Source organism: Pollachius pollachius (genome assembly GCF_949987615.1).
Source record: "Pollachius pollachius genome assembly, chromosome: 16".
NCBI classification, from domain to species: Eukaryota; Metazoa; Chordata; class Actinopteri; order Gadiformes; family Gadidae; genus Pollachius; species Pollachius pollachius.
In genome coordinates, this window is record NC_136949.1 from 8289108 (window position 1) to 8301138 (window position 12031).

The 12031-nt window shown below is 45.6% G+C and overlaps 2 protein-coding genes across 2 annotated transcripts; one reads left to right on the forward strand and one right to left on the reverse strand.

Moving 5' to 3' along the window:
* Positions 1 to 553: 553 nt before the first annotated feature.
* Positions 554 to 7191, reverse strand: vps18 (VPS18 core subunit of CORVET and HOPS complexes). The gene is made up of 9 exons (XM_079753527.1): positions 6804 to 7191; positions 6516 to 6657; positions 6215 to 6306; positions 5553 to 5803; positions 4798 to 5151; positions 3384 to 4649; positions 2785 to 2994; positions 2140 to 2376; positions 554 to 1377 (listed from the first exon to the last, which is right to left on the reverse strand). Exons 1-9 carry the CDS (start codon positions 6904 to 6906, stop codon positions 1081 to 1083), a joined length of 2952 nt encoding a protein of 983 aa, XP_079609653.1. The 5' UTR covers positions 6907 to 7191; the 3' UTR covers positions 554 to 1080.
* Positions 7192 to 7671: 480 nt separating this feature from the next.
* rhov (ras homolog family member V) lies at positions 7672 to 10637 on the forward strand. The gene is made up of 3 exons (XM_079753529.1): positions 7672 to 7997; positions 8114 to 8172; positions 8547 to 10637. The coding sequence occupies exons 1-3, from the start codon at positions 7796 to 7798 to the stop codon at positions 8991 to 8993; spliced, it is 708 nt and encodes a 235-aa protein (XP_079609655.1). The 5' UTR covers positions 7672 to 7795; the 3' UTR covers positions 8994 to 10637.
* Positions 10638 to 12031: the final 1394 nt, after the last annotated feature.

Genomic DNA, 12031 nt, shown 5'->3' on the forward strand with positions numbered 1-12031 from the left:
AGATAATATTGCAACTCTATCGTAGTATATGTCATATTTAAGTATATATGTAATTTCCCCCAATATTAACGAACTTGGTCTGGCTTTGATTAGTAGCGTCTAGTCATCACGGAGTTTACCGAACAACGTGTTACGTCATCAAAAGGGAACTCCGTTTTAGGTATGCCTCGCACTGACAGCAGTTTATTTCTGAGTTGTTTCCCATGAATATATTTATGTATTTGTCACTACTAATGCAAATAATGTAACAATAAAAAAGATTACACAATATTATTGAATTGTGAAGTTCACAGGCAAAGGAGGCTGTAACTTCTGCCATTTCTCCAAAAATGTGAATGGTTTGTATCAATTGAGCTATGTCATTATGATAAGGGAATATGTGTATGTATGTATAACATTCATACAAATGTATAGTATTGCCTTAAAACATACAAAAACTAAACTTAAATATCTAGTACAGACAGGTAATAAACAAAGGAACATATAAATACTGAGAAAACCTTAAACTTAACAAATTCATTTATTAAATATTGATTACACTGTCAGACAAAACATGAGACATGACAATTTTACATTTGCACTGAAATGCAGAAGAATGAAGGATTATTTATTATGACTTTGTTATTATGGTTTATTAGGCTTTGAAGAGACCGGAGCACGACTCAGAGATTTATAGGAGACGGTAAACATACTAAGTGCAATTTAAGCTATTACCAGAATAACAGAAGTGCATGAGCTAAATACGCGTGCAGCCAACTTCTGGCAGAATATGACCACAACTTCGTCTGCCCTTGGCAGGAGTGTGGATCAGGCACAAACAAGTAGAGCTCAAGCAGGGCGTCACACTAGCACATTTCCTCAGGCGTAAATTCTGCTTTGCGATGTCAATCTCCCAGAAGACGAGAGCTTGATGGATAAGCCTTGAGCATGGTTAGCATCATGAGCATTTTCTGTAGAACTCAAATGAAGCCGACGTAAGCTTTAAGCGTCTCTTGAATCTTCCGCGTGAATGGCTCATTCGTACTTCAAATCAGCACATGAAGTAATCTTGGGGAAAATTCCCTAACATTAGTTGTGGACTTATAGCCAGCTCGCTTTCTCCTCCTCGAACTTCTGGGGATCGATGAAGGGCTTGTCGATGGACTTGATCATCAGTTCGCCACAGTACACGCACTCCGACGCGATGACGTCGTCGATGTCCGACTTGATGGTCTCGCGGCTGGTGCCAGCGCTGGCCTTGCCCAGGCTGGCCGTGTCGCTCTCCTCTTTTGGGGGCGGGCGGTGGCGGGACTTGGAGGCCTGGGCGGTGGCGGCCAGCTTCTTCTGGAGGTCCTCCAGGCGGTTCTGCTTGAAGGTCGACAGGTGGGGGGTCACCTCCTGCAGAATGGCGGGAAGAGATGGAGATTGTATGTGAGCAATACAAATCTGATTTACAATGACTCCATGTTACTGATTACTTAGTGTGTTGTTTTGTATTTATATTATTTTGTCATCTTTCTGAAATGATTAAAGGATACCAATGCATAACACCTTATTTACAGCATAAATCATATTTGTCAATTTTGAAGAAAAACATTAATCATAACATTTAAATACCCCGTACATGCTTTTGTCAGAAGTCGTATTCTGAACCCGCCTCTCCCTAAAAGGTCATTGTAGCTAGGCAACCATATGCTTGGTCCTCAGTGTTTACCATACATGCATCCTGCTGGATTACTTGCGCCACTGCAATCAGCCATTCCAAAAAACCTAATATATATATATAAAAGAAACGTATAATGTTGAGCACCAAAAATGCTATTCATTTTACTTAAATATCATATGACTGCACTCCCTCGATTCTGAGTAATTAGTTAGTCATTTGAGAGATTTTGTTTCTTTAGTGAATAGCAAAATAGGGTTCTCCTCTAGAAGAACACAAACCATATTATGGTACTGCAGGTGTATTAGCTTGTGTCTTAAGACTAAATGTACAAAGTAGAAAGAGAAAAGGTCACAAGTAAAGCAAGTAGCCTACATGGCGTCCTTCACACACACTCCCTCACCATCGCTGGCTAAATAGGGGAAAACACCGTTACTATGTGATAATTCAGCGAGTACCAAGCAAGGAGCCTCCCCCTTAGTACTGAAGGCGTGTACCTGAATGAGGCAGTCGTAGTGGAACATGTGTCCGCACAGGAACAGGTAGAAGGGTCGGTTCAGCAGGGGGAAGTCGCAGGCGGCGCATTTCTCCTGGGCCTCCACCACGCCGTACTTGTTCCTCATCTCCTGGATGTCCTCTCGGATGCGCTTGGCGCTCTCCGTGGCCTCCTCCATCTCCTGCTTCAGCTCCTCTATGTGGTGGTTGTACTCCGCCAGCGAGCCGCAGATGGCCTCCTGGGGAGGGAGTGGTGGAAATAAAGGAAAGGTTTTGTGTTTAAAAACAACAAAATCTCGAAAAGATCCATTTCAATGTTAATGCAATGTATGTGCACTTTATGTCATGCAAATTAATGCATTATATCTAAGCAAAATTTATGTAAAGGGATATTATTAATAAAACAGACTTCATGATATTGCATTAGAAGTATTTAACGTAAGGTGGAAATCCATCATACGCATCAAAATTATATTGACAGCATCATCAATTTGACATAACCAGTGTTTCCCAGAGACGATGCGTTGCCTATCCCTGATTCTGGGCTAAATAAAATACATTGCTTATGCTAAGGGTTTGATTGGAGCGTTTTCTCACTCTTTGACCAATCAGAGGCCACCTGGGAAAGGCGGCGGCTCCGTACGGACCTTGAAGTGATCGATGGTGACGAAGTCAGGGAAGAAGGGCAGGATGTCCTCGATCTTCAGCAGGTTGCAGCTGGACAGACAGTTCATGGCCTTCTTCACGTCCTTCTCCTCCTGCACCACGTGGCGGGCGATCTTCAGCCACAGCTTCTTCCTCAGCTCCTCGTCATCCTCGGGTAGGTCGGCGCAAGACTTGGCCAGGTCCACGTCCACCTGGCGGTGAGACGAACACATGTGATGAGTCGAATGGGAAATTGGTAGGGGAGGGGGTCATAGCAGATGGAGATTAAAGATAACAAACACTAAATCCATGGTTTCATCATGTACATGAATTGGATCTATAATATTGAGGCTTTGACTGAACCAGTCAAAGCTTCAATATTAAAATCAGAATTAACACCTTCCCACCTAAACAATGCATCCACGTCAATGTAATCGTAAGATAAAATAATCACGTCTGTGAAATGATTATCTGCCGATGCAGGAGATAAACAATAAAAGTCCATCCCCCCAATTATTTGAAAGTCTCTTTTGGTACAAGCATATCGAATACTGCTCCGCCCCAAACACTGCCCATGAGATATGACGTAAACATCACTCACTTGCAGTGCCAGGTCCACGGCCTCCTCATAGAGCTCCATGATCTTATACACCAGCACACAGGCCTCCAGGTAGCCGTGCTCCGCGCACAGCCTGAGGGCGTACTTCAGGTCGTAGTGGATGTCCGAGGCGTGGGTGCCTGCCTGCTCCAGGTACCACAGCAGGGACTCTGGCTTGTACTTAGCGTACAGCGAGAGCAGGTAGTTATGAATGGCCTCCTCCGTCACCGTCAGCTGGTACACGCAGAACTCCATGTAGCGGATGGTCTCCTTGATCTGCTGCGTGCTGCCCATCTGGCTGTAGTTCATCAGCGCCGGGATCAGCTTCTTGGGGTCCAGCCGCTTGCCCATCTGGATCCAGGCGTCCACCACCTTCTTGGGGATGTGCTGCATGAGCACGGGCGAGAACTTGTAGAAGAGCTTCTCGTCGCAGTGCTTTGAGAGCACGTCCAGCGCCGCGCCGTAGTCGTCGTGCTGGCAGTGGTGCGAGATCACCCGCTCGTAGTCCTGCATCACCACCGAGAAGTACACCATGTCGTCCACGTTGCCGTGGCTGGCCAGCAGGTCGTAGATGGTGGTGCGGTTGTTGAAGAGGCACTCCTTGTGCTTGGCGCTGCCCAAGAAGACGCGGAACTCCCCGCGGGTCTCCAGGAACACGGGGGCCGTGCTGTCGTCGCTCTCCAGCTGGCCCAGCCGGTTCAGGTAGAGCTCCGTCAGCCAGGTGACCAGCAGTGTGATCTGCGTCCTCTCGCCGGGCTTCAGGTTGTTGAGCTTCTTCAACAGGAACTCCTTCAGCGCGTCCTCCTGCTTGGCCTCGATGAACTTGAGCGCGATCTCCTCAAAATAGTTCTGGGTCAGGGCGTAGCACTTGGCGCTCTCCAGGTAGCGCTTGTTCTGGAAGCAGTGCTCGGCCTCCCGGGCCAGGACCATGTCCATGCACTCGGGCCGATCGCGGCAGTACTCCTTGGCCAGGTCGAACTTGCCCATGCTCATGTACATCTGCCACACGTCGCGCGCCTCGCGCTGGATGTGGTAGCGGAAGACGGCGCGCTCGGTGTAGATCCAGACCAGGCCGCCCGCCGGGTCCTTGATCATCTTCTTCATGGGGCCAAACTTGTCGGGGAACACGTCCTCGTGGACCACCTGGCCGTTCAGCGTGCAGACGGCCTTGACCCGGTCGGGGAGCAGCAGCAGGAAGTGGAACTGGGTCAGCACGATGGAGATGGGCTTGTTCAGATCAAAGTCGATGTCGGACGTGTATTCCCACACCTGAAAAGAGGCATCGTTAAGCAATTGTCAATCATTGAAAGCCTATCAATGTTATTTAAATGATAACCTCTAAAGAACCATATCACTCCACAGTGACAAAGTTGATCTCCTCTTTATGCAACAGCCTTTACCAAAAAAGCAAGTCTACCTGCACATCGCTGAGCAGGGAATCAGGCCTGACGTAGTCCAGCTGACCGTAGAGGACTCCGTTGCCCATCATCCAGGCGAAGGCCTTCGGGGCCGAGCGCAGCTTGGACGTGTAGAAGGTGATCTCGCTGTAGCCCATGTTGACGGGGAACTCCTGGAAGCTGGGAAGGAGGTCCTGGTTCTGGCTGAAGATGGAGCTGTAACCCTGCTGCTCGGAGCCCTCCGCCACCTTGCCCACAAACTGGAAGAGGCGCTTGCGGGTGGTGGCGATGATGAAGACCTTGTTCTCCAGGCCCCGCTCCACCTCCAGGCAGCAGACGGGCGCGGGCCTACCGTCCTCCTCCAGGGAGTGGACCTACATCCAGGAGAAGGAGAAGGGATCAAAGGAGTCATTCGGTTGATTTCTTTTTTCAGGATTGAAGAAGGGCTGCTCTCGATTAACATTAAGCACATAATTAAGTAACCAGTGTGACTTTTAAAGTATAATTACATCGTAAGATCATGTGTCCAAACATGAAGCATGTGCTTCAACAGATTGACTGTAAAGAATGGATTCATTCATATTCCATGAATCTAACATGCATTTTGAATAGTCAAATTTTAAAGTGCTTTTCCATTGCGACATTGTATAAAACAAGACTATAACAGTAACAACTTTTTTTGAAATTTTTGTTCATTTATACTAAATAAATATAATAAATACATTATTATTTCCAAGATGAAACACACTTAATATCAAGGATTCGTCTTTCGGACCTGTCTGAAGTATTGGTCTGGATTGGTGTTGAAGAGGCTGCCCTCTGTGGCGGATATCTCTGCCTCGAAGATGGCGCCCTGGCTGGTGCCAACCAGGATTGGCCCTGTGTTGGTCTCCGTGCCCAGCAGTTTGTTCCAGCCCACGCTCTCGATGAGGTGGCCTCGCCAGCGGGACAGACTGCGCACCTTCTGGGTGTTCCTGTTCAGATAGAGGCACTCGCTACTGCTCAGGCTGATCAGCAGATGGGAGCCTGCAAGAGACAATAAGGGGAGGAATAGAATTGTTATTGTTGTTGGTTGAACTGTTCTAGGTCCGAGAAGGATATTTTTGTTGTTTCTCTAAAAAGAAAATGACAGACTAAATTGTATTCAGAACCACAAATGTTCTGCCTGTTATTAAAATAATAATTGAGTTAATATTAATGAGCAATTATTATTGTACTACTGTCGGAAAACTAGGCCTATATACTGACTACTTATGAACTTGCTATAATGGAAATATATTTACACAAAATAGAAATAGAATAAGAAAAAATGTAGTACTAAAGACTATTCGTATCCTAGCAGAAAGAATTAGCATGAGGCCTGTCCTGCAACGTAAACACAACAACCTGGCATAATGTGTGTAGTGTCCTTAGTTAATGTTCAACTATTTTGTTTACCTGAGGGATCCAGGAATAGCTTATGTACTTTACAATCATCTTTCCGTCCCATTTCCATCTGGTTAGGTTGATCTGGCTTGGCAAGGTCAATCCTGAATAGAATACAATAGTTAAATATACTAATAATAGTAGAAAAATCATTCAGCAAATTATGCAAGGGTATTAAGAGGTCCTAGACATTTCCAGTAAAGAAAGTGTATGCTACAATGAGAAATTGCCCTGGAATCCTCATTCCATCCATGTGTTGTCCGTTCATTATTGGCCATTAAGATAAATATGCACGGTCAATTATGTAATTTACCTCAAAAGAGTGTCTTTTCCCAAGCTCATGCATAGTTGATTGTTGCATACTGTAAAGTGATTGATCTTTTCAAGGTGGGAAAAGTCGATTCTTTGTTTGGTAAAAATCGGCTTTTCCTCCTCAAGTCTCACGTTTACGAAGCCTGGGGAACAGAGGAGTCATTCAGTGAGACAATGTTATTTAACATTTCTAGGAATATTTAAGCATGGGTTGTATCGAATGCAATTGACTGTCGGAATATGTCTGTCTGTCTTTATTATGAGCTCCGAAAGACAGAAAAGGACGAACCTGAATGAGTGATTCCGATGTTGGCAGCTGAAAGGCGGCTACGCTGTTGTGCAGATTGCCTTGTATTTTGAGAGTCCTCATATTCATCAAGTATTGAAGCCATGGTGCAACTATGGCCCTTTATAACGATTACATTAAGAGAAATGGCCTGAAAACCATAAGAATCCGGACACCAGCATGAGAAACCTAGGATGTCATGGCAAGACTATCGCCCATTAGCCGATCCCTGAATGGACAGATTGGAGCTTTTCTTATCGTGCTTCAATAACAAATATACAGTCATTGAAAGAACACACGTAGGCTGTAGCACTAAACTATGATCACTTAATACATTTGTCCAAATCGAAACGTAAACACAGCTAGCTTAGCTTCAACTGGTAGTCCTTGGTGGAAACGTCAGGTGATGCATTCGAGTCATGTGACCGAAGCTGATAACTTGGCACTGTTCTGACACACGTGGGCGCAGTTTCTCAACATTTGGAGCCGTGTGGGTTTCTTATGCAGCCATGAGTATTACAGGTGACTTTAATTAATTTGAACATTTACTGTGAAACTTAACGTTGATTTAATAAAAAGTTATAAATAAACCCGAATATATGTTATCTTGAAGCGTTCACTTATTATGATATATTGACATGTCCGGCTACTTCTTTGTATCTTAAGGTTTATAGAGTCAAAGACGACAATGTCAAAACAACTCTGAAATAAAGAAAGTTGCCGTCTGTGATGGATGAGCACCGAACAATATTTTCAGCCAGGAAGCATTCACGCCTTATGTGCTCCGTGGGCGTGGTTATGCAAATCAGAACCTGTTTGAGCCGAAAGTTGTCCTAAAGCCCAAACCCATAGGTCACACTCGTCACTTCAAACTGGGCGACGCCAGATACCACCCGATAGGAGAGAGCTCACACTACAGGGCTCTTAACAGGATAGCTTAGTTTTGAACAAGTCAGTCCAAAGCTGCGTTTTAGATCGTTAATGTCCATCTCGACATGCCACCCCAAATGGAGTTTGTTTACGAATCTCGAGTGCCGTCTGCTTGCGGGCTCCCCGAAGAAGATGATGTGGAACCGGGGACCGTCAGTTGTATGTTGGTCGGGGATGGAGCCGTAGGGAAAACCAGTATGATCGTCAGCTACACGTCCAATGGATACCCCACGGAGTATCAACAAACAGCCTTTGACGTTTTCTCAGGTGAGACTAAACTTTTGTTCGTAAAGTGGTTGGCATCAAAACATGTGATAATAACAAGTGTTGTAAGAGCATTATAAACAAACGTATTCAATTGTATTTATCTTTGTTTCTGACAGGTCAGGTCCAGGTGGAGGGTGCTCCTATTAAAGTGCAACTATTGGACACGGCTGGACAGGTACGAATATTGAAACTTCATCCAAAGCAATTATAATTCATCATTACACGAAAACACATTACATTAATCCACAAACATTTGATCTTAAATATACCAATATGGTTAAAATATCAAATGACCATTCAGCAACTAAAATGTTACACATTATGAAGGACATCTCAAAAGAGTGGGTGTCACTTAAGACACGTATCGAATGTTCAACCTGTTTCTTATTGTCAGTTTCTATTTCCATCGTGAATTCAGATAATTCCATGCACACTTTGTTCTGCAATCCTCGCTCACACTCCGCACGAGCCTATCACAAACAAAGCAAATACCACAAACAGACCGGCTTAGGAACGACTAACCGGTCCATTGTTCCGATGCCATTTCAGGAGGAATTCGACAACTTCCGGGCGCTGTCCTATGCCCACACGGACGTCTTTATCCTCTGCTTCAGCATGGTAAACCCCACCTCCTTCCACAACATCACCAAGAAGTGGGTGCCCGAAATCCGGGCGTACAACGCCTCGGCACCCATCGTGCTGGTGGGCACGCAGTCGGACCTCCTGCTGGACGTCAACGTGCTCATCAACCTGGACCGCACCAAGGTCAAGCCCGTGCTCAACTCCCGGGCCAAGAGCATGGCGGAGAAGATCCGAGCGGCGGACTACATCGAGTGCTCCTCGCTCACCCAGAAGAACCTCAAGGAGGCCTTTGACGCCGCCATCTTTGCCGCCATCAAACACAAGACCCGCAAGGCCAAGAAGCGACGCTCCTCCGACCGCAAAGCCAAGGCTTTCTCCCGCTACAGCTGGAAGAAGTTCTTCTGCTTTATATGAACTCTGCTTTAGATGAACTCTAACCGAAAAAGCGTGGACATACAAACCCCATGGGTTGTGCGAATGAACTCTTATTTGAAAGAACTATTTTTTTATTATTTATTTATTAACTTGACTTGACTTTATCTGAACCTCCCTCCCCCCCCCCCCCCCCTCCTCCTGTTTCTAGTTATGTTAACGTTGCTCCTTAACATCTTGGCTAAAGATGAAAGCAACCAACCGGGACAGAAAAGTAAGCATTGGAAACAGAATCTGTTGGAATACTGAAAGGAGTGGGTTGTATCTGAGGAATCTGACTCTGCTTTCTAGACTTAACGTCCGTGAGTCGATGCGCCACTATTCCGAGTGAGCAAATTCAGTTAGCGTACCGACTGAGAATCAAACATCTTGCAACATTTTGAACATCAAACAGCGGCCTCTGCAAACCCAGCCTGACCAAGGGACCTTGTCCTGAATAATAATCTTTCCAAAACGCGGACCCCACAAACGGTGGAGGAAAGGACAGACATGGAAATGCTGTGAATTTGCATGCCCTCTATTGCTTCCACTCTCGCATCTAGAGTCCCCCTGCCCAGGTGTATGCATGCATGCGGGATGTAGGCCTATTTGTTAACGAGAAAGAGAGAAGAGTGACAGAAAAGTGCATGACCTACATGTTTTGTAGATGTATTTTCTTTAATTTCTTTGCGATCCCACCCTATTCACATGGAACAGGTGGGAGGCCGATGCATACGTGCGAGGTGCCAAAACGCAACCAGTGTGTGAAAGTCGCTTTCTTGTCTTCTTGGGACCAAAGGTTGGCGCCAGATGTGATCAAATCCTTTGACTCAATCAAAACCCACCGCCACCACACCGTAAACACTGCACGACCCCCAAAAGTATTTATTTGATCAAGAGCCGAGCGGATGGGAGTCAACTTGTGTGATGAGCGATTTGAGTTTGTAGAACAATCACAAAAGATCAGAAACTTGTTGGGTTAATCTTCCGATTGAGCCACGGGAACCGGTTCGTAGGATTTGAATCCTTTCCCATGTCTGAGGTGAATGGGAGTATAGGAGGAGGGAGGGGGGGGAGGTAATCTCTGCCTTTTCATCCCTGTCTCTCTACAATCTGCATTTGTAAAGGGAAACACCGCTGGAGTCTTTAGGTCCAGCCTACTGTCCCCCCCACCCCTTACTTAACACCACCCTCCGCTAACACCACCCTCCCCTGCGCTACTTCCATGGAACATGGCCTCTTTGTTTGTATGTTCAATACACTCCTCCCTAACTCATCAACAACCTGTGACTTTTCAGGCTGTGTGTGTGTGTGAGCTACACAGTTTCACTTTGAATGTAGACACACACACACAAAGGCACCCATGGAGTCAGGCTTATCGTTATGCTTCTTGTGGAAGTCAGTGTTTTCTATCGTTTGTTCTGTTTGTGTAAAACAGTTTTGTTGTTTGTCCAAAACTTCTTGTTTGTAAAGTATGAAAGTAAAAAACAGGATTGTAATATTTAATGGACTGGCAGTGGCGTATACCATGAATTGTGTTTTTACTTTGAAATTGTATCTTGTCAACCCTCCAAAAATGCTCCATCTCTCATGTGTTTTTTATATGGAGGAAAATCCAAGCCAAATAAATGAAGTGCGAACTCTGAACTCCTTGCCTTGTCTGCCAGTCATTTTAAGTGCAAAAAAATACATGACCATTTATGTCCTCTGGGGTAATTAACAACTAATCGCTTATAAATTGGGATAGCGGCCCATGCTTTAGACACAAGGGAAATATCTTGCGAGGAAGTCTATTCAATAGTGAGCACTACTGAATAGCCCCCCGCCTGTTATCTCCATGGTGTCTGCATAATCTCCACTGACACTGCAGGTAGCTTTCCTGATCTGACCCCCATGTCCAAGCATATGATAAGTGGCCCTATGGACCCCCGGCCGGGCACGGGGCCTGAGCCTTTCCCAATGGCTTCCACATGGTCGGCGCTATGCGGGGGTGGATGGGGGACCCATGCTGGGCCCCGAGGACCGTGACGGATTACGGCCCTCGAGAGAAGCCCGCAGCAGAGACCAGGAGATGGGGGTCCGCTCTGGGGGGAGGGCGGGGGCGGTGGTGGTGGTGGTGGTGGTGGTTAGCGGGGGGGAAAACCAGAGGGGGAAAAACAGGGAAGAAAACAGGGGGGAAAATCCAGGGGAAAACAAAGACATTGGTAATGCAGTGGTCACACCACATATCAGTGCTGTAGATCGACTCAATCTATTATATTATCGTAACAATATAGATATATATATTGTGCGTTGTTATGAAACAACTAATACTGCTTTTCTTTGACACTAGTTTGATTTGACGTATTTTTTACTTGGAGCCGATAACATTTCTTCCGATTTTGTTGCTTTCTTTCTTTCTCCTTTCCCAATACAAAAGCATCATCTTTTGGTTTGCATTTCACAACATGTGCATCTGGCATGACGAGAAAAGAGCGAGGTCAACGAGTAGGGAGAGAGCGCAGCACTGGAGCTGACAGCTCTGACTCTGTCAGTCAACATGAGTCACCGATGAGTTAAACACAGAGCCCCCTCCCCGATGGACTGGAAGCCTGACGTCACCCACGTCTGTTCAACCTGAGTCACCTCGCACAATCCACATTTAATGTGTCAGACCTGAACATCATCGTTCATTTACCAACAGGGTAAGGCCCTATGGCCCGATATCCTGCTGAACTGTCTGTAGGAAGGTAAACAGACAGAAAGGGAGAGATATGAAGAGATGTATACTTTTTTTTTAACTGTCAATAATGTTTACGGAGATGGGAAAGATGTCATTCTATGGCCTAGTCCCAGGATATAGTTTGATTTTAATTACATTTTTATAACTATTATTATTATCTTGTATCGTATGTTTGTATATCTTATTTTGCTTTTGGTGCTTCGGCAATGTACGTATATGTTTTCCATGCCCATAAACTGGAATCTTGGGAGGGGAAGAGAGAGAGAGAGAGAGAGAGAGAGAGAGAGAGACAGTTCCCACGCCTGGAAATCTGCCATCC

What these genes read in the sequence shown, in the direction of transcription:
- rhov (XM_079753529.1), top strand. Translation starts at nt 7,796, where the DNA reads ATGCCACCCCAAATGGAGTTTGTTTACGAATCTCGAGTGCCGTCTGCT. An exon ending in AGCCTTTGACGTTTTCTCAG is followed by an intron (nt 7,998 to 8,113) that starts GTGAGACTAAAC and finishes TGTTTCTGACAG; the next exon opens with GTCAGGTCCAGGTGGAGGGT. An exon ending in TATTGGACACGGCTGGACAG is followed by an intron (nt 8,173 to 8,546) that starts GTACGAATATTG and finishes ATGCCATTTCAG; the next exon opens with GAGGAATTCGACAACTTCCG.
- vps18 (XM_079753527.1), bottom strand. Translation starts at nt 6,906, where the DNA reads ATGGCTTCAATACTTGATGAATATGAGGACTCTCAAAATACAAGGCAA. An exon ending in CATCGGAATCACTCATTCAG is followed by an intron (nt 6,658 to 6,803) that starts GTTCGTCCTTTT and finishes TCTGTTCCCCAG; the next exon opens with GCTTCGTAAACGTGAGACTT. An exon ending in CCGTGGACCTGGCACTGCAA is followed by an intron (nt 2,995 to 3,383) that starts GTGAGTGATGTT and finishes TCTCACCGCCAG; the next exon opens with GTGGACGTGGACCTGGCCAA.